Here is a 25,491-nt window from a genome sequence, read left to right as displayed (position 1 = left end):
TATGTAATATTTATAGTTTTTCCAGCACAGCACAATTAGTTGATTGTAAGCTAAAATTTTGCATTTTTTATAAATTATCTTTTGTTCTTGGGTTAAGTGACACTTCGTTAGCAGCCTTCGTATTTTTATGTGAACTTTAAACCTTTATTAACGATGCATTAAATAATACACGAAAAATGCGGCTGAAATGAATCAAATTAAAATTTGTATTGTATTATTGTATTAATATGGTCGCAAAATGCACCTAAAAGTAGTAGCAGCAGCTATCTCTTGGTTTAACTTTCAGTTTCTGAAATATGTTAATGATAGCATTCATGCTGCTTAATTAGAAGTTATCAGGGAAAAAAATTCTGTTTTTTATATTTTTGATTTTTTGATATTTTGATTTTTGTATAGCAACTAATCGTTGCCGAAAAATCAAACAATAAATACAGAAAAATAACCTTTAATGATTTAAACTGCTACTCTTTAATAAGACAGCTAATAATTTATAAATTGATACTTCGCTGAATTATGTTTGAAATATAGGTTGTAAATATGATATTCAACTTGTATATCCTCACTGCCAAGTAAGTTCTCTTCCCTAATGGGAGGGATTGGGTCTACTTCTCCCATGGTGACCCATGTCCATCTTGGGAGAGTGTGTATATTTGTATGAATGAAAGGCATTGCAGACATCCAGCTCCAAGGCAGGTTTGAATACCGGCAGTAAATACAGTATGATATTCAACATATAAGTGGCTACAGAACCTATCGGAAATTGATTCTGTGTGTGGGGGGAGGGGGGCAGGGAATCTACAATAAGTATTATGATTAGCAAATGGCTCTTAATGAAACTGAAAAGCAATAGATATTTCAACTCCCCTATTATAAATAAGCTCATGAAATCTTATTAAATTTGAAATGTAACTTGAAAGGTAAAGTACGTTTTTGAAAGCTATATATATATATATTGCTTACACTAATCAGAAAGGTAAAGAAATTTTTTTCCCAAAATAAATCACGAATAAAAGTGTAGTTTCAGAAAGTCTTTCTGATTTACAATAGTATTTTAATATCATAATTATTAAGAAATACGATAACAGAAAGTGCAGGCGAGATGTGGACAGTGATAAAATATTTAAAAATATGCAATAAGCATCAATGAAAATATGAATAAGGAAGAAAATAAAAATAAACAAAAAAAGTGGAACAATATTTGAAATATTTGTCAGATATAGAAAACTCACACATCGCCTTAACATGTTATCCTTATTGTCCTGCTGCGATCAGGTAACTTGGCCTCCTGAAAACCTAGTTAATGTCATTACAGAACAATTAATCCTGTCTCCATAACCTGTGTCTGTTAATACGTGCTATTTAAATACTGGCGGTTTTATTTTTGCTGATGAAAAACGACTGTCCGGAGAAACCCTGCTTCTTCCGTATCACATCTCAAGATGAAAAGACCTTACAAAAGATCCTCATATCCTAGACATTACATTCAAAGTAAGATTTTACCAACCAAATGACATCATCATTGATTGTGAAACTGAAGAAGCGCTACATCAAAAAATCTGATTCTAAAATAAAAACAGATTGACTTTTCAATTAATTTAAGATACTCCGAGTATAAAACTTTTTTATAACTCGTTATAACTGTCGCTATTTTAATGTTTTTATAAACATTAAAATAGCGACATTTAAATATCGATTTTAAATGGGTTAGAAAAATAATAATTACACAAGCGATGTTTATTTTCATCATAATATTTATTCAATGGATGAACAAAATGATATATTCTTCAAATTGTTGCTACAGATATTTTGCCGTTTGTAGGAGAAATCAAGTGTAGAATGAAAATCCTAAAAATTTCTATTAGAAAAATAGCAAGAAAGAGAGCGGATTGAAGTGTATAATAGTGTGGTAATGGCTGTGAAATGTAAGGGATTTCTGGAAATAAAATCAGAGATAAAAAAGCAAACAATAATAATGAGATCTTCGATTAATGCATGATATTGAAAATTATGGAAGATGAGTGTTCAGAAAGTCTTTCTGATTTACAATCGAATTTTAATATCACAATTATTAAGAAATGCGATACCAAAAAGTGCAGGTGAGATGTGTTGATGAAAGTAAAGAGAAAGACGAGTACAGATGGAAAGCATTGGAGAAAGACGAGTAGAATGTATGAGGAAAAAATGAAGAAAGACTGGTATATAATTAAAATTTACCGAGGTGAGGGTTAAAATAAGAGGGACTCTAATGGATGTTAAGAAGGATAAAATTTTTAATTATATTCATGTCTTTCTTTCTCGTGTATGCATACTTGTCTTTCTCCACTTTCTCTCTTCTGTGTGAAGAGAAAAATGAGTATAGATGAAGCATTTTGTCATCTGCTATTTAAACATCGATAGTTTCTCTTCGAATAGAAGAGAAATTATTGATGACAGATAAATGAGCCATTAGAAAAATAAATTAGACAGATAATAAGTCGACAGACAAATAAGCTGCACAAAAAATATTCACAGAAGCGAGTGCTTTTTTGAATTCATAAAAAAAAGGAAATGAAAAGTGTTTAAAATTTGGATAAAAAAATTCACTTAAATATTCATGGGATAGATAGATTAAAATAAGGAAGCTAGTTAAGTATCGTGAGAAAGAAAGAAAGAAAGAAAGAGAGAACATAAACGTAAGATAAAATACGAAACGTAAAAGCAATGATATATAGATACTTCTCGTTTAGTAATAAAAGCTTAGATATTCTCATCTATATAATTGGATCATTTCTACTACCGATTTAATAGTCTTCCACTGCGTTACAGTGCAAGTATGTACAGTGAATATTTACATTAAAAATAAGACAAAGTAATAAAAAGTCAGTTTTCAATATGAATATAGAATTGTAACATTTTAATCATTAACGAAGATTTTGTTTAATTAAGTTATTCTTTAAATTCGAAACAACGCCAACATTGGTGTTGTTTAAATATTTTGGTTCACCTCAATCAGAAAAGCTAAAAATAAATAGTATTAGAATCTTCATAAATACGTTGTCAATCCTTAAAACCAAGGTTATATTCTGTCTGTTGTTCCGGAATGGAGATTCATTCGGCAAGACACGGAGAGATGCTCGAAACGCCCCGTTTTCTGACGTAGAAGAAGGAAGATAAAATCGGTGAAGTTCACATGAAATCAAAATTTATAGATGTCGAAAGAAATTTAAGAAAAGAATTAAGTATATAAAGTATCACTGGACTGGAAAATTTAAAGATCGAAATAGTATTTTTCAGAAAGTGATTAGTGAAAAGCAGGCTTTTTTTTGTGTTGGATATTTGTGATGAAAACAAGTAGCTATGCTGCAGATAATAATAGATCATAATAAGGTTATGAGAAAGTGACTTGACATTTTCAATGAGCAGAGAGGTCCATAAAATCTATTTTTAGTAATAATTCTGTACAGAGTAATGAAATGAAATGAAATCACTTCCGGTGATAGGCAGGAATAACATGAAATCTGTACACTTTCTGAATCCACTCATCGCTCTATGAAAATCTTTACGAAGATTACTTTCAAAAAAAAAAAAAAAAATCAACGTAGTTCGTTCTAATATGAAAGAGGAAAACTCATATTCGTCAATTTTCTGGTACATGCTATATGAATTGGGGGAGAAGCACAGTCAAAGTAGTTCTTGCCTCTCAACATGCTTCTCAGTTTTACTTTCGCTTCAGAGTCAGAGCATCAAGCTATAACAAATTTTAAAAATGTCTGACGAGAGAAAAAGAGACAGACAGACAGAGAGAGAGAAAGCATTTGTAACAATAATAGCTAGATTTAATTAGTTAATCTATTAAGAACTTATACATGTTTTCTCACCTAGGTAGAGGATCTTGGACAGTTTTAGAACACTTTTTTGCGACCTTCAGAAAAAAAAAAACTTTTTAACTTTTTAATTGTCAACAGCAGAGCATCCGTAGCTCAGTAAGTATAAACGAAGCCCTTTGGTCGGAAAGACCTTAGTTCGATTCCCGTCCATGAAGTGAGGAACCTTTATCTGGTGTCTTTCGACGAAAGGTAGGTAGAGAGTTTTCACACGGAAACTCGAGTTTTTCGTCCTTCACAACAGGCAAACCAGCCCGTGAACACACACTCACGGATCTAAAGTCAAAAATACATATTTAAAATCTCTCGTTGGGGATTTTAAATATGTATTTTTCGCTCCTAAGGGACGGATGAGAAAAATTGGGGAGAATCCCACACGGCAACAACAATTGTCAAGAGTGTGGAAAACTTGTAATATTCACACGCAACTTATCCCTGTCTGGTTTTTGACCTATGGTAAGAATTGAAATTTTGTCTTGAAATTTTCGCAAATACGACCCAAGCTTAAATCGTTTGGTAGCATTGTCTAGTTACTATGAATATACTATGCACATACTAACTCTCTAAATTCTTTTCAGACAGGTACAGTTATTTCGATATCACGTCAAGAGTTTATCTAGAACGTTATGCTTGTAAACCATCCGAAACACTTCCAGTGGTTTCCAATGGTGTTGTTAATTAATCGCACATGTCACTGAGACTATGATACAAGATACTGAATACAGAAAGCTATATGCAGGCACTAAACCTAAGTAATAACTGATTACAGCTTTAAATTTTTGGGAGAAAAAACTGATCCATCGACGAAGTTTTTTTTTTTAATCCCTCGTATGCGATTGTTAATTAATTGCACATGTCACTGAGACTATGATACAAGATACTGAATACGGAAAGCTATATACAGGCACTAAACCTAAGTAATAACTGATTACAGCTTTAAATTTTTGGGAGAAAAAACTGATCCATCGATGAAATTTTTTTTTTTTTTTTAATCCCTCGTATGCGATGGATCATTGTTATATGCATATCGATCAGTTATTCTTCGATCACATTTCCACCTTCGAAGAAATTTCTGCTAAGAAATTTCTAAATGTGACGACACCATTATAGTTAACAAAAATCTACCTATATTACACTATTTAACGAACGCGATTTCTAAGGAGATCATATTTTCTCTATTTATAAGTATCTTGTTTTAGAAATTCAATGACCCGACAGCTCTGTTTCGAACTTTTCTACAAATCGTTTTTGTAAACTATCATAATTTCGTTAGAAGTTTCAGTTTCTTGCTGGTTACGAATATTCTTGTTAAGAATATTCGTAAATATTCTTAACAAGTGTAACTGCAAAATTCGCTGAACCTGCTTTTCTTCTTCTTTCATTCTATCTGCCTCTGTTCTCTGGAAAAACCTGCAGATTTCTGAGAAAAATATCAATAGATTTATTCTCTCTTAAGCCCGCGCGGTTAGCCTAGTGGCTTTGCGCTTCGCAACCATATGCCTAGGGAAGGAGTGTCCTAGGTTCGATTCCCGTCCACGACGTGAGGAGCTTAAGGATCTTCCTCAGCCATAGCCAAGTTAGCCGGTCTTGGGCGTAGGCAGCAGGGTTTTTTCCGCCAGTTTATCTGGGGTTTTTCATCAGGCAAACCGTCCCCGTGAACACACAGGTTACAGTCATAAATACTTACGGCAAGGAAGGCAACGGGAAACCACCTTGCTCATAATCATCTCTCCCTAGAATGGTAGAATTTAGCTACCCTCCCGCGGCCGTATGGCAGATGGGAACCAGAAGAAGAAAGCCTTGCCTATACATGGCGCCAATGTGCTATAAGTTCTGCAAGTACTTGTACCTGGAATTAATATAAAAATACCTATAAAACAAAGATTTCTGGAGATTAGTGCTGGTTGGAATTAAAGCCAAAGCGATCAAGTTTTTTTTTTTTTTAATCAAGAAACTCGAGTTTTTCTGGGAGGAAAAATCCTAAAGCCCATAAGGTTTTCTTCATAAGGAAAGATATTGGGTATTTCAGAAAATTAGAAGGAAGATCTGAGATGAAAAACGCTTTCTAAACACGAAATAGGATAAAAAAAGTTTCGAATTGTATTTTTTTCCCTTTAAGATAACAGATTTTGCCCTACGCATTGCGCTGTTGTGCTAGAGGTTTTGTAATTAATACTACTCGTGTGTGTGTGTATGGGATTGACATTAAATAAGGGCTATTCCGTACAATTCCTTCTTCAAAGTGATTCCCTTTGGAATCGTTACTACAAGTCGAAAATATTTACAGAACACTTGAGTCTGGAACTTAGCCTGCCACATGGTATGTGTAGGTATGTGTTATTTTTTCTTCAGTCGTGATGATGTCATTAAATGTTCCGTTTAGTACCAACTGAATTCAGCTTTGAGAAAAAAAAATAAAAGTCGCAATGTCAGAGATAAATTGTTAACAAAATAAACAGAAATCGGACTGTTTGGACCTCCTGATTCAAATGAACATTTCCAACTGATTGGCTAATTTGTGGAAGTAATGTGTATTGTTTTTTTTTTAAAAAAGATTTCCTTTGTCCAGTGCACATTTTTACAGTTTTACTTATCAATAGCCAATCCTCAACGTTCAGATACACCATATACCATTTGACTTGGGGGGGGGGGGGTAATCACATGTTTGAATTCTGCTCGCTGCTTTCTTTCCAAAAAAATAAAAATTTTAACATTTCAAAAGTTACTGAGGCAGTTTTCCCACATTTAATATAGAACTTCAAGCACACGCTTTTTTTTTTTTTATGATGATCTCAAAGAGTATATTACAGAGTCGCAAATCACAAAAAATCTTGTGATTTGTGAATTCGATTCTACTTTGTCTGCACCTAGAGGAGGAGTTTTTTACAATGCATCATCAATCCGGAAACTTTTCGATCACATACCTAGTACAGAATTTAACGAGGGCTCTCTGGTGCTTAATAACTTAACTAAAAGCGACGCTGTGTGTTGCATATTGTTGGTGAACTGTTATTCTAATTCTAAAATTTATTTTTTAAATCTATCTCGAAAACAGACGAAAGAAGCAGTATTGTGTTCAAGAGGGGAAAGGCTAAGAGAAAGATACATATAATTGCTGCATTTACGCACAAGCAAGTCTGCGCGGTTAACCTAGTGGCATTGCACTTCGCAACCATATGCCTGGGGGAAGGAGTGTCTTAGGTTCGATTCCCGACGACGACGTGAGGAGCTTACGGATTTTCTTCAGCCATAGCCAAGTTAGCCGTGGACAGCAGGGTTTTTTCCCGCCAGTTTATCTGGGGTTTTCATTCCGCAAACAGGCCCCGTGAACACACGCACGTATTACAGTCATGAATACTAACCCTTAGGGCTGTGTTTCCCAACCTTTTTGATGTCGTGGACCCCCCCCCGTAACGAATGTTAATATGTCGCGGCCCCCCTGTAGCGAATGTGTATTCACTGCAGCCCTCATAAAATCCAAACTGGAAATATTTTATATTTTACATATCATAAAGATGAAGTAATAAATTACAATTTTACAACACTAAATGTATCATTTATGACAATGCAATACTGTTATAAATGGAGATATTCGGAAGAATATGAACATATCAATTAGGCCAGGTGTGAGCAACATGATAAGATAAAGTTTAATGAAAATAAATACTGCGAACCCCCTTTGAATTACTCGCGGACCCCCGGAGGTCCGCGGGTAATTCAACCGGCCGCATTAATTTCGTCGTGAATACCTCATTAGGGGACTCTACCCGTCCTATAGGGATGAATGAGATCAATCAATCAATCAAAGTAGCAGTTATCTACGAGTCATCTCTGTTTTGGTTTAAAGTGTACATAGACTTTTTAAAATTTTAATATAGTAATTTTAATTTATTATATATTTTTAATCTTATGATTTTAAATTGTTATATGGCATATTAATGTTCAAATAACATACTGTGGCAAATATTACGTCTAAATGACATAATTATTATTATGCACATAAATATAGCGCGCACAGGCATCAAAATCTTGAATACGACTAAAAATTGTTACATCTGTGTGCTGTTTTTGACAAATTGATCGCAGATTAAGAAACTAGTAAACGTTTTGACTGCCTTTTACATTTTTTGAAAATATTTGTTCTTAAAAATTATAATAAAGTATTTTTATTATAATTTCGAACCCTGGCTGCTATATCTACAGTATTCAAGTATTGCCTGTGCGTTGAAGGTTTAGAAGAATTTATAAGTATCTGTTCTCCAATTAACAGGCTGTGAGTTCGAATTCGAATCCCACCGTTGCAAGGATGTTTATATATGTCTCAATGTGATAGAATCTGCATTGCCCGCGGTGTGATAAAACCACCATGCTTAATAGGGGTCCGAAGTGAGTTGAAAAAAAAAGAAAAAAGCACCATTCTTTCTCTGTATTCTCAATTATCTGGATAATATACTAAGGTACTATATTTTTACAACCTTGAGTGAGACTCACATAAAAAATATAGCGGTAGACAACTAAGGCTATGAGGCCAGTATATCATATGTGTTAATTTCGTGTATTTTCCAACTAGTTTGCTTTCTTCTGTATGAGATCAACTAACTCATCTTTGGATGAAAAATCCTGATAGAGGTTCCTCACGCCCTAAATGGGATTCGAACCTTGATCTTTCAACAGAAGGACAAATGTCGCAAGTGAGCAACGAAAAGCTTATTTGGAAGAAAGAAATAGAGAAACTTATTAACATCATTAATCCTGCATCACTCATTGCAATAATAATAATTTAAAAAACATTCTGAGAATACCCATTATTAGCAGCTCACATCTGCTATTCATTTCAGTTCAATTACGAACTTACTAAACTTTCGCTCTTTATGCCCATTCATTTCCCATATTGTGTTTTCGAACAATTCAGTTAATAATGCACTTAGCATTTATTGATTATTTGGATCCTTAACAAACTTGCTCAAAAGTTCGAGCAAGTTTGAAAGTGGGGGGGGGGGGAAACAAATGCTTCGGTTCAAATTGCAATTTTAATGCTTACGTCTTAGTCCAAGACAAGAATTTCACTAAAAATGGTTACTAGTGTATCATTATTCTGTTTTTTTTGTTTTTTTTCAGATTACAGACTTTTCCAAAATAACTTAATCACATATTGCTTAAATGATTTTAAATAAAATAAATGAGAAAATTAATGAAATTTAAACAATTATATGTACAAACGTATAATTTGGATATAAGAACAAAGAACTCTTTCATTAAAATAAAAAAAGCGCAATGAATTACGATCGTCGCAAGTCATTTGAATGAGTGGAACATACACAGAAAGGGCAAAACTTAGGAATGAGAAAAAAAGATGTCAGCCGATAGTTTAACAAGTCGACTAAAATCACTCGGTGCCTCACGGAAGATGATTTGCCACCCTAGTAGACGGGGAGCGTAAAATTCTTCCCTATTACTCTTATATATACTTTTGGCAAGCTCTTAATCCAGTTTATCTAAGACGGAATTTCTGCAGACGATAACATCACCGAGGAATGCAAAACCATTAGGTAACTTCAGTGGCCAAGGACAGAAATAGCAAGCGACTGTTTTATCGGATCATGTTTGCTTTTACGGGTTCATTCTCTCAATAAACAATTATGATTCTTCTTCTTAAATTTCTACCTTTTGTGAAATCCAATAAATTACGGTATATTACATAAATAAATTATTTAATGACGTTTCATAATAAAAGAGAGAAACGATTTAAAATAATTCTTTTTGAACGTATTGATCCACTTTTATTACACACTTGAGTTATATAAAATATAACAGCATAGCGAAAACGACTTTCACAGACATCCTAATGATTTTACATTATTATATTATTATATTATCCTGAGAGTTTAGTTTTCAACAAAAATATGATATTTTTGTTATGCATATTTCAAGCTTGTTTTTATAATGAATGAAAAAAATTAAAAGCAATTACATTATAAATTGTCAAGTTGAAACTTATTAGAAAAATTATTTCTTATAATGTAGTCTTTGTTATGTTTGTTGTTTGTTATGTAAAAATTATTTTATGTCTTTTATTTTGATTATAATGATAAGCGAAGAAATGATTATAATTATTAAATTCGATAAGGTGAGATAGATAAAGGATTATGAATTGAGAGAGAGAGAGAGGTCTAAAGAGATAGTTATTAACATTAGTATAAGATGTGATAAATAATAAAAGATTATTAATACATAATACCTCCATACTGGGAGGACACTCTATACCTGACCATCTACCACACTATATTTTTTACCTGTTAATACGTGCATTTTCTTTACCGGTTTGCCTGTTTTGAGGGAGGAAAAACACCCTGCTACTCTCACATGAAACCGGTTGATTCAGAGAGACACGACAGACGGAAAGAAAAAATATTTTAAGTACACACACACACACACTGTAGATAATACGCACTCACACTTGCGGAGGTGGCTGTGTGTGGTAATAAAGCCCGACGAAAACAGAGTTCAAAGTTTACATGAGAGTAATTAAAATTGGCTCTACGGGGAAGATAATATCTGTACCCTACAGTGATCTCTCTCTCTCTCTCTCTCTCTCCCTGTCCCTCCTTCCCAATCTTCTACTTTTTCCGCTTTTATAATTTCCGGTATTTCTGTTTGGTTTCCTAAACATCCTCTTATAAGAAACCATGCAAGGTAATGGTAAGTTGAGAAAACTGATTTACTACACGGAAATTCCAAAGTGATATAGAAAACAATATTGGAGAGAAAAAAATATATCCTATTGGGATTTGCACATTTTAACAGTTTTTAGAGTTTCACTATATATCTGTCTAGGAAGATGAATCTGAAGGAATCTCAAGAGCTAAAATTGCTAGAATTTAATACCGCCAAGAACAAGGTATTCTAATCCAATTTAAAGAAGAGTGGAATCCAACGCCTAACTCTCCTCTGAATTTTTGAAGACAACGTGAATTTTCTCATGTTGCCAAGAAGCCAATGAGAACTCTCTACACTACTGCAAGCTTTTTGTAATACGAAAATGCAAATTAAAATATGTATTTTTAAATGCAAATAGTTTTTCTTTGCATTTATGAAAATGGGTATAAAATGTTATTTATAAGTTGAATAAAATGAATAAAAAAAAACAACTCTCTCTCACAGTCTCTCTCTTTCTATAGCTTTTTGTGCAGATTAATATAGACAGCATGATAAGTCATATACAGTGATACAATTTTGATATACCCTAAAAATTTGATATAGAGTTGAATAAAACTCTTGAATAAACTATATTCAAGGACTTTTTTGGGGGGACGGGGAGGGTTGGTCGTGGGGTATCAAAAAAAAAAAATAATAAATACACACCCATTAACTCCTTAAATGCTCAAAAAGTGTATTATTATTTTTTAAAAAGGAAAAAATATAGTAACAAAATACTACTAATATTACAAAAAAGTTCTGTATTCGTTTAGCACACCCCTAAAACTTTATTACCTTCAAAAACTAGTTTCTAAATACGCCCTGCATGTATATATTTTAAATAAACAAACATCACTCATAACATTTATTAAGAGATAATCCTTAATAAAGGAAAAAATAATCCTTTGATTGTGTCATTTAAATGTCGGATTAAGCGTCATATACTATAATAATGAAATTTTGATTTATTAAGTTTGCCTTGTTTGGTTAAAAATGTGTATGGATTTTACCTTATTCACTAAAAAGGCATACATATATTTTCTTTCTTAATTAACATTTTTATGATTAAACTTGAATTAATTTTCCTTCTGTCCATGTTTTCGATAAACTGTCTTCTGTTTTTGTTTCTATATCAAAAAAAAAAAAGAAAAAAGAAGCATATCGAATTTTTCTAGAGTAAAGTTCAGTCACAACTTTCCTACCCACATCTCAAATTCTTTTACTTTGAAATATTTCATTCATTCTATTCTGTCCCTTGTATAATTATTACCAATAAATAGCTTAGAATTACTTTTCCATCTACGGTTCACATCCATTTGCACAGACTTCTAATCTATTGAACCTTTACTATATTAGTTGTGAGCCGTCTGTCGTTCTCTAATTCTAACTTACCCTTACACTTTAAATATCTAGGTTGAGCGGAAACGTTCATTGTAGCGAATACCAGAAGTTGGTGATTTCATCCATGCGGAAAGTATGCTCTGAAGATGGATAACGAAAGACTGCTTGCCGTCTTTCGGAACGTTAATATGCATAAAGAATGGATCACTTCGAACCGAAAAAAAAAAAAAAAAAAGTTATTTTTCATTGCATGCCGCATATTTCAAAATTTCATCTTTTCAATTCCATCAAGACAAACGAATATCTGTTACCAAAGACATTTTGTCTCAGTTGCAATATGTTTCGGATAGACTAGAATTTACAAAGAAGGCGAGAATTAAGGATAATATATGTCTAAATTTAATATAGATATATTTTTATCTTTAAAATCTGTTAACGTGCGATATTTATTAACTGTAATAAAGGTGCCAAAATTGCATTTTTCATATTTTGTTCGTAGCAAGCTTCGTCCTATAATAAGGTTTTGCATTTAGATACTATTTTGGAAATGAAGAGTTTTAGCTGTTTGACTTGTAAAAGTTTCAGACAGTGATATAAAGCCTCACTGGCTAAGTAGCTCACAAAGCCCTATGATTAGAAAGATCTGGATTTGAATCCACGTAGAAGAACATTTATCAGGGCTTTTCAACTGCATTTGAGTGAACTGGTCTCATACCGCGTGGAGTTTTAATGATATACGAGTTTTAAACTCGTATTTCGTTCCTCAAATTGACCATGAGAACACACGCAAATTACACAAAAAAAAAATATATTTATTCATTATGACTGACCAACTTATCTTTGAAACAAGAATTATTCATTTGCTCAAAGACAGTTCGTTGTTCTTTACACAATAACTATTTCTTTTTTTCGTTCTTATAAAAAAATTGCATTTATGACATTTTTCATAGTAATATATTTTTCACACCATCATTTTCCTCAAGTGTTTGAAAAACATGAACGAAACCTTTCCAAGTGTTCTTTTTTTAAGATATTCGTAGAACAACGCTTTCGATGGTGATAATTTTATTCAGAATGTTTCATAGCAACTTCAAATGCAAAAATATATGATCTCCATAAAAGAAAAAAAAAAGCATCAAAATAATTCAAAAAAAAAATCGAAAATTAATAAAAAAAAAGTATTTCTATTTTATCTGCGACCCAAACGTATCCTGAGTTGACCATTCAGTACTGGGTTAATGTAACCATTTTTGTATTATTATTTATCCTGAGAATAAAGAGGAAACCTGGACATAGCAACTGAAGAAGAGCGGCTGGATTTTAAAACTTAATTCTGAAATTCTGTGTTCCAATATTATCCAATGTATTTTAGTTAAAACATTATGAGCATTAATGGGCGTAAAAAATATGAAATATCCCTTTTTTTTTGTTTTGTTTTTCTTCAAAATCTGACTTCTCATGAAGTTGATAGTTAATAGCTAAACGTCTCACAGAGAGTGGTAAGATGCGAGATACCCGGACATACCATCCTGACAGGAAAATATAGCCCTCTGTCAGGTAACGTTTGACGTGAATGAAAACGTAGGTCAGCCACCCACACGTTCACTTGTCAAATTGCTTAATCGCTTTAGCTGGACAGGAGGCAGACCTGAGAGCAGTCATTCACTTGCTATTCATATAGTCTTGTAAACGGACAGGTAAAACCCTGATTTTTAGAAGATTATTTTCGAAGGCTAAAAATGTTGTTCGAATAATTTTTTAATCTTCCAGGTACATTCTAGTCTAATATGAATATTTAAAGTCTAAAATATCTTAGTTTTTTCTTTCAGATGTTTTGTACTGAATTTTGGTTTTTTGAAATATTGCTAAACAAGATAGGTATAAAATTTCAAAAAACAAAAAAGAATCGGAAGAATCTATGTTACTGACAATAACTCCTTGTCACATTACCTGCGATTAACGAAGGGCGTTAACATTCAGCTGCTTAGAAAATTTTTTAAAGGTAAAAAGAGATAAGATGTTACCGTCTCTAATGTTATGTTTAGGTCTATGAGTATACTCTGAACAGAAAGTAACAGCATGAAAAAAAACAGTTTACTAATAAATAAAATGTCCCTTTAGTTGTTAAAAAAAAAATCAAACTTATAGTATTAGAAGACCAATTAGCGCTAAAAGATTTTGAAGAATCTCTTTAATTAAAGAAGTCTATAGGAATTTTATTCTTTAAAAGAATTTCAAAAAGCTTAAAATAAATCCTTTACATCAGAAATATTTCAATTTGGCTAATAAGATATCTTTCTGATTAACCAAATTAAATCATTATTATGGCAAATTTGCTGTAAAATAATGAAATAGCAGAGATAACATATTTCAATTAGCTTATCACTAATTAAATAAATTAATATGGAATACGAAAGAAATGTGTCCCCAGTCCTGATATATATTGTAATATACATAACACAGTGTGGAAATCTATTTTAAGTGTGGATCTCAACGTCAGGTAAAGTGAGCAATAAAACTTTCGATCAAAGACGGGATAAAAACTGACATGGAAGTTCTAGGGAAAATCAGGAGAACAAAAATAAATGAAATCGCCGGAAGAATCGAAAGCAAAAGAAAAAAATATATACAGTATATAATATTAGAAGAAAACTTGATATTACAAATTTTCAAGAATGCATAAAGGGACTACTTTCATGAGGCTATTGATAGAAAACTAATAGAAAGCTTAATTGTATCCTTCAGGGTTTACTAAAACTAAAGCCATGATAAATCAGTCTGTTAACATTTCAGCGTATTATGATGCTGCATGCTTATTTTGTGTGTGTGTGGGGGGGGGGGGGGGAACAACAAGCTAAATTCACTAGATTAAAAAACCGTGGCTTCTTTTTATCGGATAATTCTGTAGTATGAAAAGGGCTAGATGAAATTCCTAGAGAACTTGATGGGATTCAAACCGCGATCTTTCCATGGACTTCCTATCGACTTACTATTATAGGCTTACTATGGACTATTATCCTCTCCAGTAATGCACATTATAAAAAGGGATAAGGATGATAAGAGGATAAATTTTTCAAGAGGAATGTCCAGAAAATTATGGTGATTAAAAGTAGAACTTCGGATTATACGGAATATCATTTTGTATATAAAATAGTATTCCGTATTACCCGAAGTTCCTCTATTTGAATAAATATGGATATGATGTATTATACGCTATAGTTTTTCGTATAAACAATAGAAAAGTTCTATTTTTTTAAAAGCAAACGCTACTTGTTCTATGTAATTCGATAATAGGATTTCAATTTTTTTTTTTTTTTTTTTTTTTTTTTTCCCCACAAAGTATTATTTCCCATCAAATGCAAGCGCATATTATTTTGGTAGAAGAATGAACACGAACTAGATGTGGGTTGAGTTTTATTCCTGCAAGTTACCCACACGATCGTAACCACTATGCTATGCCCAATTTATATGACCTAAATGTCATAAAATCGATATGGTAGATATCAGATTTTCAATATCAAATTAAAAAAAAAAAAAAGTTTCTATAACTGTGGCATATGGGTTAAAAGTCTTCATTCATTGAATTATTTATTTGTTTAAACAAGTAAATAATTATAAATTTTGGTAATTCGTCACAAATAACAACATGACTGTTACAAAATTCCGAATCAATAGTTCTTTATATATTCTTCAAGATTTAAATATTCGTTCTTTCAGTAGAAAGTGTTTAAAATTTACATGTGTTTGAAATCTTAAACATTCTTGAACAAAAATTGGTTTAGTATATTATATTAGTATATTTTAATATATTGATTTTAATTAATGTAACACTGCTGTAACTAGTTTAGAAATTTCTATGCTTTACATGTCTCTCATTTCGGAAAACATGGATCGATGCTAATCAATGGAGTTCGAGAAGGAGAGAAAGATGTCTAAAAATCAAAATTACTTTTAAAGAAGTTAAGCAGAAGCTATTGGTAAATATAATATTCTTACATGCCAATAAGATTTGGAATTTTTAATCTCATTTATTTCTTTTTGCTATAACACATTAGCCATGAAAAAAAAGAAGAAATTAACTAACTGTCAAAGACTCAATAAAGAGTTCATTTTTGAAACAGAAGCAGCTGGAAAGTGTTTAAGACTGTTTATGTTCCATTTGGTTACATATATTGTAATAACTGGCATTAAAGACAGAATAGTTAAAAAAACCTCGAAGAATTCAGCTCTCAGAAACTTTTAGAAGTTAAAGAAGCAACTGAACGTGAAATGGTAACAAATTTCGGTTAAGGAGACATCAGTAGCATCCACCCTTTTATTACAGGGTAAAATTTATTTCAGGATGTGTCTTGGTTGATAATTTCTTATCTCTTAGAAAAGACCTGACATCGCGTGCCCTATGCATTTACAGTATACTTATGATGCCCTTAGGAGAGATGGATGATAAATAACTGGGAGTAAGCTTAAAGAACGTGTGTTGAAATAACAAGTGCAGTAGCTTTCAAAAATCAGACAAGACTGCTAAAAACATTTGGAGGCAAAACACTTGACTGAAAACGAAGAAAAGCACTTAGAACTGGTTGAATGTTATAGTAACGGATATCGTTTTTAGCTGGATCGATTTCTTTCTTTTCCTATAATCAGAAACAGTGACACGCAATAATAAAAATATTTAGGGTCACAGTATTAAAATACGGTAACTCAATCTGCCTACAGACAAAATAACGAGTCGACAATGTAGGCTAATGTGCAGTTTGTTTATCATTAAAATGAAACAAATTCTGAAATAAACCAGTCGACCTGTCGAGAAGTAAATATGTCATCTTAATATAGACAAATCACGATAACAGATGTTTATACAAATAATCAAAAGACACTAAGCCTTAAGGAGATCAACTTACCACCAACTAGCTCGGACCAATGGCGGTAGGAATATAACTAACCAAACCACAAGAGCACCCGTGGTGTCCCTTCCCTTGCTCCGCATCCTCGGCCCAAGTGCCTGGCGGCTCACGTCCGACACTCCCAGCTCTATCTCCCGTGCTCGGGGTTCGATACGAAAGAAGGCCCTAGATGGTAGTAGGTCGAATTCACATCGTTCAAAATATTGTTCAGCGTAGGAACTGCGAATGCCCAGGTTGTTCCTACCGATGTTTTAATTTTAGATCGAGTAACAAGCAGCACACAAATGACACGGTACACCAAAAAAAAGTTGTCATAGTTCTTTTCTGATTACTTTCTTATGTTGCAAATGACAAGAAAAATTTTTTCCCCTTTAGCAATGCGACACAAAGTTCGAAGACCAAAACCAAAATTTAAGAGAAACGGCGTAGTGGTAGTTAATTGTCAATCTTCAGTAGCCCTCTAACCTTAGGGGGAAAAGCTATCGTTTCACGCGATAGGCATGCCCGCAGCATATGAATTCTAGTAAGCTAACACGCCGCTGCTAACTCCGTCTCACTGGACCCAGATGACTGCTTCGACCATGTGACAAAGAAGCGCCAGTCCCAACGTTCTAGAACCTTTGTTTGTTGGCCAATCAAATTCCGGCGTATTCCTTTCATGACGAAGAAGTTGCATGTGAAGTTCATGATTTGATGATGTCTAAAGTAAACTCGCTGCTGTTTACTGGTAGGCGCAACAAGTTTGCTTAATAAAATAAACAGAAGGTACCATTAGGAAATTCTGATGTATTAGGCTTTTCGGAACTAAGAAAAAGCTACTTGGTTATCGCATTAAGTTGGTTTTTTAACAAGCAGTTGGAAGTGGATGTTTCTAACCTTTCTAAAAATATTTTAGGATTCTTCGCCAAAAAGAAGCCTTAAAACTGTCAGGCTGAGTGCAATTAAAAGAGCAGGTACTTTGACAGTCAGGGAAACATTTGTCATATCGGTTCTACCATCACCAAAAGTATGAAAAGGTTTTTCTTTTTTTATTTATTTATTGATTGCACAGAATATAACACTTTGATTCCGGAGATTACGCATAATAAGAGCGGCTTAAGCGAAATAAGGAACGATTGATTCCTAATTGTGTAGTTCCTGTCCTTTAAAAAAATTAAAAATGGCTTGCTAATAGCCTGTTGCCTAGTAATTGTAACTGAAATGGATATCAAAAACATCCAAAATAAATCTTTCCAGACATTGTATTCTATAATTAAGTTGCGCTTGAAATTTATGATTCAATTTAGTAGATACATGATAAAGACTGATGTTGTTTTGTATCAATTTACCTGGTATAAATAGACTATACTAGGTAATATATTTATTATCTAGTAGTCTATTTAAACTACTAGATAATAAATCAGTTATCAAAAATAAGCTATATTTTTGTTTCTTGCAAAATGTTATTGGTGAGCATGTTTGCATGTTTCTAACTGTTACATCATCTTCGACTAGTTCCTAAGGGCTCTCAAAGTGAGATTTGAATACCTCGATCTAGAATGTTTTTATGATAATTCTCTGTTTTTACTTGACAATAACTTATACTAAAATTGTTTTATGTTAGAAAGAATTAAATCATCTTCATCTGTGAATCAAGTTAATGATTGATATAATTCAATGAACATTGCGACAGGTGCTGTCACAATCAGTAATCCACGTGTGAGTTCATTTTATTTTAAATTTTTATACAGTACAAAAATATCCTGAATGGATTTCAAAATTAAATAAACTGTGTGCACTCTTGCTATAACAGTTTTACAACGACAGGTGGTAATTACAACCCTTAATATTTCTCTGGTTGAATTTTATGATTAATTATAATTTCTAAGTATCAGGAATACGTATGTTGCATGCAGTAAAATATGAGATATTTTTTACAATAACCAGTGTAGTACAGAAATATTTCTGCTAGAAAATACGCTATGCCGAAATAAGTTTGCTGGCCTGATTGGTCTAGCTATTATCTTATTCGCCCTCCAATCAACAGGGTGCGGGTTCGAATCCCGCTGTCAACGTGGTTGTTTTGTGAATGTGTTTAATGATAGATGAATTTCATTGTTTGGTGTGAGATCATCACCCGACTTAGTGGAGGCCTGGGATGGATCTAAGGGGTAGGGTTGGGAACAAATCCTGGCACTTGTTCCTGTCAACAACTGAATGAGGCGGCAAAAAAGGAAACAATAATTAAAAGTATATGTTGACCATGCACAAAACAGAAATAAAAATATTTAAATTGACAAAGATAAATGCGTCGCTTTCTAAGATTTGCATCGCAAATCCTTAAAAATAACTTTCAGGATGTGTTCCCAAATCTTGGTCAGGCAATGAGAATTTATTCGAAGCTACTAACAAAATCTGTAAATTGCCAGCGATCAGCAGAATGAAACTCGTCAAAATTATTTGCTGTCCAAGGTGAGTCAGAGACGGTTATCAAGCCTAGCAAACCTTGCCATTGAAACGAAACAGCACAAAGTATAATCGAATCATAGATTCCTTCGCTGAACAGAAAGCCCGCAAAGTAAAATTTTGAAGAGTTTTTTTTTTATTTTGCTGAATTTGTGCTTTTTGCATTTTTACAAAAATGAAAAAAAAAAAAAGTATATTATTTCGTATGCATTTTTCTTTTCCCGAAGTACAAAGCATTCGTGATTTTAAAAAATAAAGTTAAAATTTCAAAATGTTATGATAAGGACGGAAAAAATTGGTCAATAACCGCCTTCCCCCTCATATTTTTTTCGATCCTATTCTGGTATGAAGTGTCATAAAAAGTTGTTTATTGCTTGGTCTGTAGGCAGGTTTTTCCGAATTATCTAACTCCACAGTACTAATGCTAATATATTATATATGTAGGCTAACGTCTTTTTAACCCCTCGGTTGGTCAAGTGGATAGTGTACCAGCTCTTTAACCAAACGACTAACAGTTTGAATCCTACCATAGACATGGTGGTTTGTGATTGTCTTACTAATTCTGTATACTTCGTTCAGCAGAGACTTCACACACAAAACTCTGTGAGAAATGGAAGTGACCAGATTATGCCCTATAAGAGACACCAAATGAAAAACTAACAGCCTTTTGTAAGTGGGATTTAATAAAACAAAAGTTTTCGGCAGCAGTATATTTCAGAGAAAACAAAATTACACACATCTCATTAGGGTAGTAAGTATACCTTTTGCCTTAATCCTACTTTCTATCATTCTAGAAGTACTGTATACCAGTTGACAATATAATGGGTCAGCTCTTTCGGCCCATTTCTTCTTCAAAGTAACCACCGAATAGTTATTGGACATACTGATCTATGCATCAGAACTACAGTTTTTCCTACAGGTATTTAACTGGACTGAGATCTGTAAAATCGGTAGGAGCATCTTTTGAACCTCTTTTGAACACCATATTTTTTTTTTCTGTGTGTCATCGACAGTATAGAGATGTACAGTCGACAGTAAGGATATGTTTAGTTTACTTATAACAGTAGCATAGGCACATATCACAACAAGAATATGTATCTTGTTATATTTTATTCTAAAATAAGAAGCATCTTAATACTTAATTTAACACAGTATACTATATGATGCATCCGCTATCAGATTAAGTAAGTGACCATTGATGCCGAGATCCTATAATGGTCCTGCAGCGACAAACAGAAGTGAAAAAAAAGTAGCAACAAAATCCATAAGGTGAATTTACAGCCTAGAATTTGAAATTTAATTCTCCCCTCTCAGTATTTGGCTTAGTGAATGGCACTGCATATTCTTGTATATGCAGTGCCCATGATAACCGGGAAATGTGAATAAAACTAGAGGAATCTGTAAAAAAAAAAATTTTTTTTAAATAAATTCCTGACTAGTTTTCACTGGGAGTTGATACGAACAGGGTAGTTTACATTAGATATGCACAAGGACATAGTGAGGATCTAAAAGGATGACAAAAATACTAAACTCTGTTTATTATCAATTTCACCAAAATAGTTGGCAAAGTGAATAACGACTATGCTCTTCAACATTCAAAATATAGATTCGAATCCACTAGCTTGGATGTTCGTAAAACATTTTAAGTAGTAGATAATTCGCTTGCTGTAAAACCACTACACTCTACTTATTGGAAGCCTGAAATTGGTTGCAAAATTCCTATATTTAATATCAAGAGTAAAGATTGATAATCGAAAGTTACAACCTTTCACGAATTTTTTCTAGGTAATTTTTTTCTTTTTTTTCCAAGTGCTATGGAAGTCCCAACATATATGGTTCTGCGGCCTATCGTAATTGTGGCGGATCTAAAAGTGAATTTCTATTTACGTCAACAAATATACGTACTATGTGATCTGAATTGAAATACAGTAAAGAAAAATAATCGGCAATATGAGGGTTGTCTGAGAAGTTCTCGGCCTAACAATGAAAAAACGAATTTATAATTTCAAAATTATTTTTATTTTTCAACATAATCTCCCTTAAGACTAATACATTTATTCCAGCGATGCTCCAGCGCCATTATCCCGTCCCTGTAGTGGTTCTCAGTAAGATCTGCAAAATGTCCCTTCTACAGCTGCAATCGCCTCTTGATTCGAAGAAAAACGCTGACCAGCGAGGAAGAGTTTTAGTTTTAGGAAGAGATAGAAATCAAAGGGAGCCAAATCTGGGGAATAGATGGATGTTCCAACAATTCATAGTGAAGATCCCTTAATTTTCCCATAGCCAAAACACCTTTGTGGACAGGTGAATTGTCCTGATAAAAGATGATTTTTTTTTTTGTGCAAACCGGGTCTTTTCTCGCGATTTTTTTCATCTAGTCTGGTTAAAAGATCGGAATAATATTCCCCGGTTATTGCTTTATCCTTTTCAAGATAATTAATAAACAAAATGCCTTTAGCATCCCAAAACACTGATGCTATGACCTTTCCTGCTGATGGAACCAAGTTTGTCTTCTTTGGCGCTGAACAACCGACTTCTGTCCACTGTTTTGACTGCTGTTTGGATTCTGGTGCGTAATGGTGAATCCAAGTCTCATCCATAGTAATAAATCGACACACAAAATCAGTTTTATTCTTGTTAAAATGCTCAAATCACTGTTCAGAGATTTTCATTCGAGTGCGCTTTTGATCTGCTGTGAGCAAGCACCCATCTTGCGCAAAGCTTTTTCACATACAATTCTTCATGCAAAGTTATATATATCCTACGCGTTCTTTTGAAATGCCTATAGTCTCAGCAATTTCACGCACTTTGACTCGCCGGTCATCCAATACCATATTGTGCACTTGATCAATGATTTCCGGTGTTGTTATTACACTTTTTGGACGTTCTTCACGTGGATCATCTTCAAAGCTGGTACGGCCACGTTTTAACCCGGCAGTCCATTTCTTAATTGACGAAAACGAAGGAAAAGAGTGCCCATAAACGTTTATGAACTTCGAATGAATATCTTTTGGCGTTAAACCTTCTTTTACAAAGAATTTTATAACCGCACGATACTCAATTTTATCCATTTCAAGGGATACAGACAACACTTTTGCTTCAGAAACTGAAGCAAAAGTGTTGTCTGTATCCCTTGAAATGTTGTCTGTATCCCAAGAATAGTACTGATACTAACTGTTAATTTTGTTTAATTTTCCGTGGCCACAGAAACACATTTTTCCTCCTTGACAATTGTTTCAGTGTATTCTACTATATTGTGCACTGAATAAGTTAACGAGAGAGAGAGAGAGAGAGAGAGAGAGAGAGAGAGAGCATTATTGACATATCCATTGAAATGCTTTTTAAATTCCATTTTCATTTCTTTGGATTCATTCTCAGTTGATTTGCTTTCCAATGAGTAGTTTAGTTCAGAAAGAATACGGCAAGACGTGCATTCCTTGGTTGGAAAAGACCTGAGTTCGATCCTCATCATGACGTGAGGGAGGAATTTTTCAGTTGAAGTGGTTTCATATGGCGGAGGAAGAGTTTTCCTACTGTAAACTCGGATCCATTTCATCCCAAAAACAGGCAACAGCCGGAGAACACAGGTGATTTTATGATTTGATGGATTGTGCAGTGGAGCGGACCATCATGATGAGTCCCAGGATTTTATAGAAGTCGCCAGTAATAATAATAATAAATTCAGCATAGAAATCTACGAAAACGATCATGTTTTTCTGGCATTGTGAAAGTTTCTCAATATTCTATAAATGAAAACTCCTGCAATTTTCTGTAGTAATATACAATTACTTAAAATTTTGTAAGTATGCACATTACTATATACATAGTAATTTTCATTTTCTATGTACATAGAAAATAAAAATTTTAAGTAATTGTACATGGTAATGTACAATTGCTTAAAATTTTGCATGTATGCACATTACTATGTACATAGAAAATGATCTACATCGTATGTAGATCATTCATTTTTTTTTTCCAAGTTGGCGCATCTGTCATAAGCATCCACGCGAAATTGCAAGTTGGAAAAAAAAAAATGAATGATCTACATACGATGTAGATCATTTTCTATGTACATAGTAATGTGCATACATGCAAAATTTTAAGCAATTGTACATTACCATGTACAATTACTTAAAATTTTTATTTTCTATGTACATAGAAAATGAAAATTACTATGTATATAGTAATGTGCATACTTACAAAATTTTAAGTAATTGTATATTACTACAGAAAATTGCAGGAGTTTTCATTTATAGAATATTGAGAAACTTTCACAATGCCACAAAAAACATGATCGTTTTCGTAGATTTCTATGCTGAATTTATTATTATTATTACTGGCGACTTCTATAAAATCCTGGGACTCATCATGATGGTCCGCTCCACTGCACAATCCATCAAATCATAAAATCACCTGTGTTCTCCGGCTGTTGCCTGTTTTTGGGATGAAATGGATCCGAGTTTACAGTAGGAAAACTCTTCCTCCGCCATATGAAACCACTTCAACTGAAAAATTCCTCCCTCACGTCATGATAAGAATCGAACTCAGGTCTTTTCCAACCAAGGAATGCACGTCTTGCCGTATTCTTTCTGAACTAAACTACTCTATGGAAAGCAAATCAACTGAGAATGAATCCAAAGAAATGAAAATGGAATTTAAAAAGCATTTCAATGGATATGTCAATAATGCTCTCTCTCTCTCTCTCTCTCATTAACTTATTCAGTGCACAATATAGTAGAATACACTGAAACAATTGTCAAGGAGGAAAAATGTGTTTCTGTGGCCACGGAAAATTAAACAAAATTAACAGTTAGTATCAGTACTATTCTTGTACCTATCTTGATCTTTAATCTCATTACGAAAGTGAAAATATGAAGTGCTAAAATTTAATACGTTGTAAGGATTCTAGAAAAATAACTTTTTTTACCCAATCTTTTCAAAATACATAGAGGGCAAAAAAAAATATCTGTGAAACTTTTTAAATGATAAAAAGTTTCACAGATATTCTAGGGTATGGATATCAACGTAAAACTATAAGAACAGAAATGTCCGAACAGTTGTTTGATGATTTAAGGCAATAATTTTTAAATTTTTAATAAAATTTAAGGATAGATAATAAAAAAAATGAAAAAAAAATGAAAATAAGTGTAAACAAATAAATAAGCAGATAATATTCAATGACATTATTGTTGTCTTACAGGAAAATATAATAAACTTTATCAAGAATAATACTTAAATAAAATTTTAAACTTACAAAACTTTATTTTCATCATAGATTTGATTTTCAACCGAAGTCTAATGGATCTCACCTGTAATATTAGTAGAAAAAAGCTTTATGAACGCAAAATGGAATAATAAATTAAACTCATAAAGAAATTTTTTATGCGTCTCCCATCCACGAAAGGTTACAAACCTATAGGAATTGTTTTAATGATTTTAATAATTTTACTTATTTTGTTCTCTTTATTTCTACATAGTCCAGAAACAGTGCTCTAGAGACAAAAAAAATGGAACTTTTACAAGCGACCTCAGGCCTCTAATATGCGGGGATGTGGTCTCCATCGGGAGGATGAAATTCATCGCCAACCTGAAGACATGCCTACGGCGGAAGACATTTCGAAACTGCAGCCTGTTGGTTGAAGAGCGGTATGGTAAAGTAAGTTAAAGTCATTGTATGAATTTAATATCCAAGAACTGAGAAAATCTTAGCATTTTTGTTAAAATTTGGTTTACGGAGAAAAGTTCCACAGCATTCTCTGTACAATCTTTCTAGCTTCTATATATAACGTTTATGATATTACAATGGGCTCTGTGGCTGGATCAAATCACGTCCTGTGCAAGATCTAGTTTGTCTGAATCTTGATCACAAATTTAGTGTCCATGTTCTTCTAGGCAGACCTTTCGATATGCTAGTTAACTGAATCCTTTTCTAGTTTAAGCCTATTGGAATCTCATGATTGAACACATTGAGCTCACCTGTATCGCATCATTAACTTAGTACTTTAAAAGCATGTAAACCTTCTTTACTGTTGACACAGATGGTGACCATGGGACTTTCTAAAAATTTTCTTGAAAATAAAATTTCCTATATTTCATCGATTTAAATATTATCGATCACAATCCCTGGACTTATCACTTAATTCTTATATTCATTGTCTTCCTCCACTGTGCAGAAATCCCTTAACACAAATGTGTATGTGGCATGCGCGCGTACGTGTCACTTCTTCATTCTTATATTCATT

The 25,491-nt window shown here is 33.1% G+C and overlaps 1 protein-coding gene across 1 annotated transcript in view; it reads right to left on the bottom strand.

The window, feature by feature from the left end:
* The window catches only part of LOC150100423 (protein Wnt-4-like), a 109,255-nt gene extending 92,088 nt beyond the window's left edge, over nucleotides 1-17,167 (bottom strand). Inside the window, exon 1 of the mRNA XM_090402964.1 lies at nucleotides 16,802-17,167. Within this exon, the coding sequence (XP_090259090.1) occupies nucleotides 16,802-16,887 (86 nt within the window). The 5' untranslated portion in view covers nucleotides 16,888-17,167. The remainder of the gene's footprint in view (nucleotides 1-16,801) is intronic.
* Between the last annotated feature and the right edge of the window lie 8,324 nt (nucleotides 17,168-25,491).

Source organism: Typopeltis vanoorti, chromosome 13 (assembly GCF_054136105.1).
Source record: "Typopeltis vanoorti isolate ZY-2024b chromosome 13, IOZ_Tvanoo_1.0, whole genome shotgun sequence".
Taxonomy (NCBI): Eukaryota; Metazoa; Arthropoda; class Arachnida; order Uropygi; family Thelyphonidae; genus Typopeltis; species Typopeltis vanoorti.
Note: the sequence above shows the minus strand (reverse complement) of the source record. Positions and strands in the feature narration are given on the sequence as shown.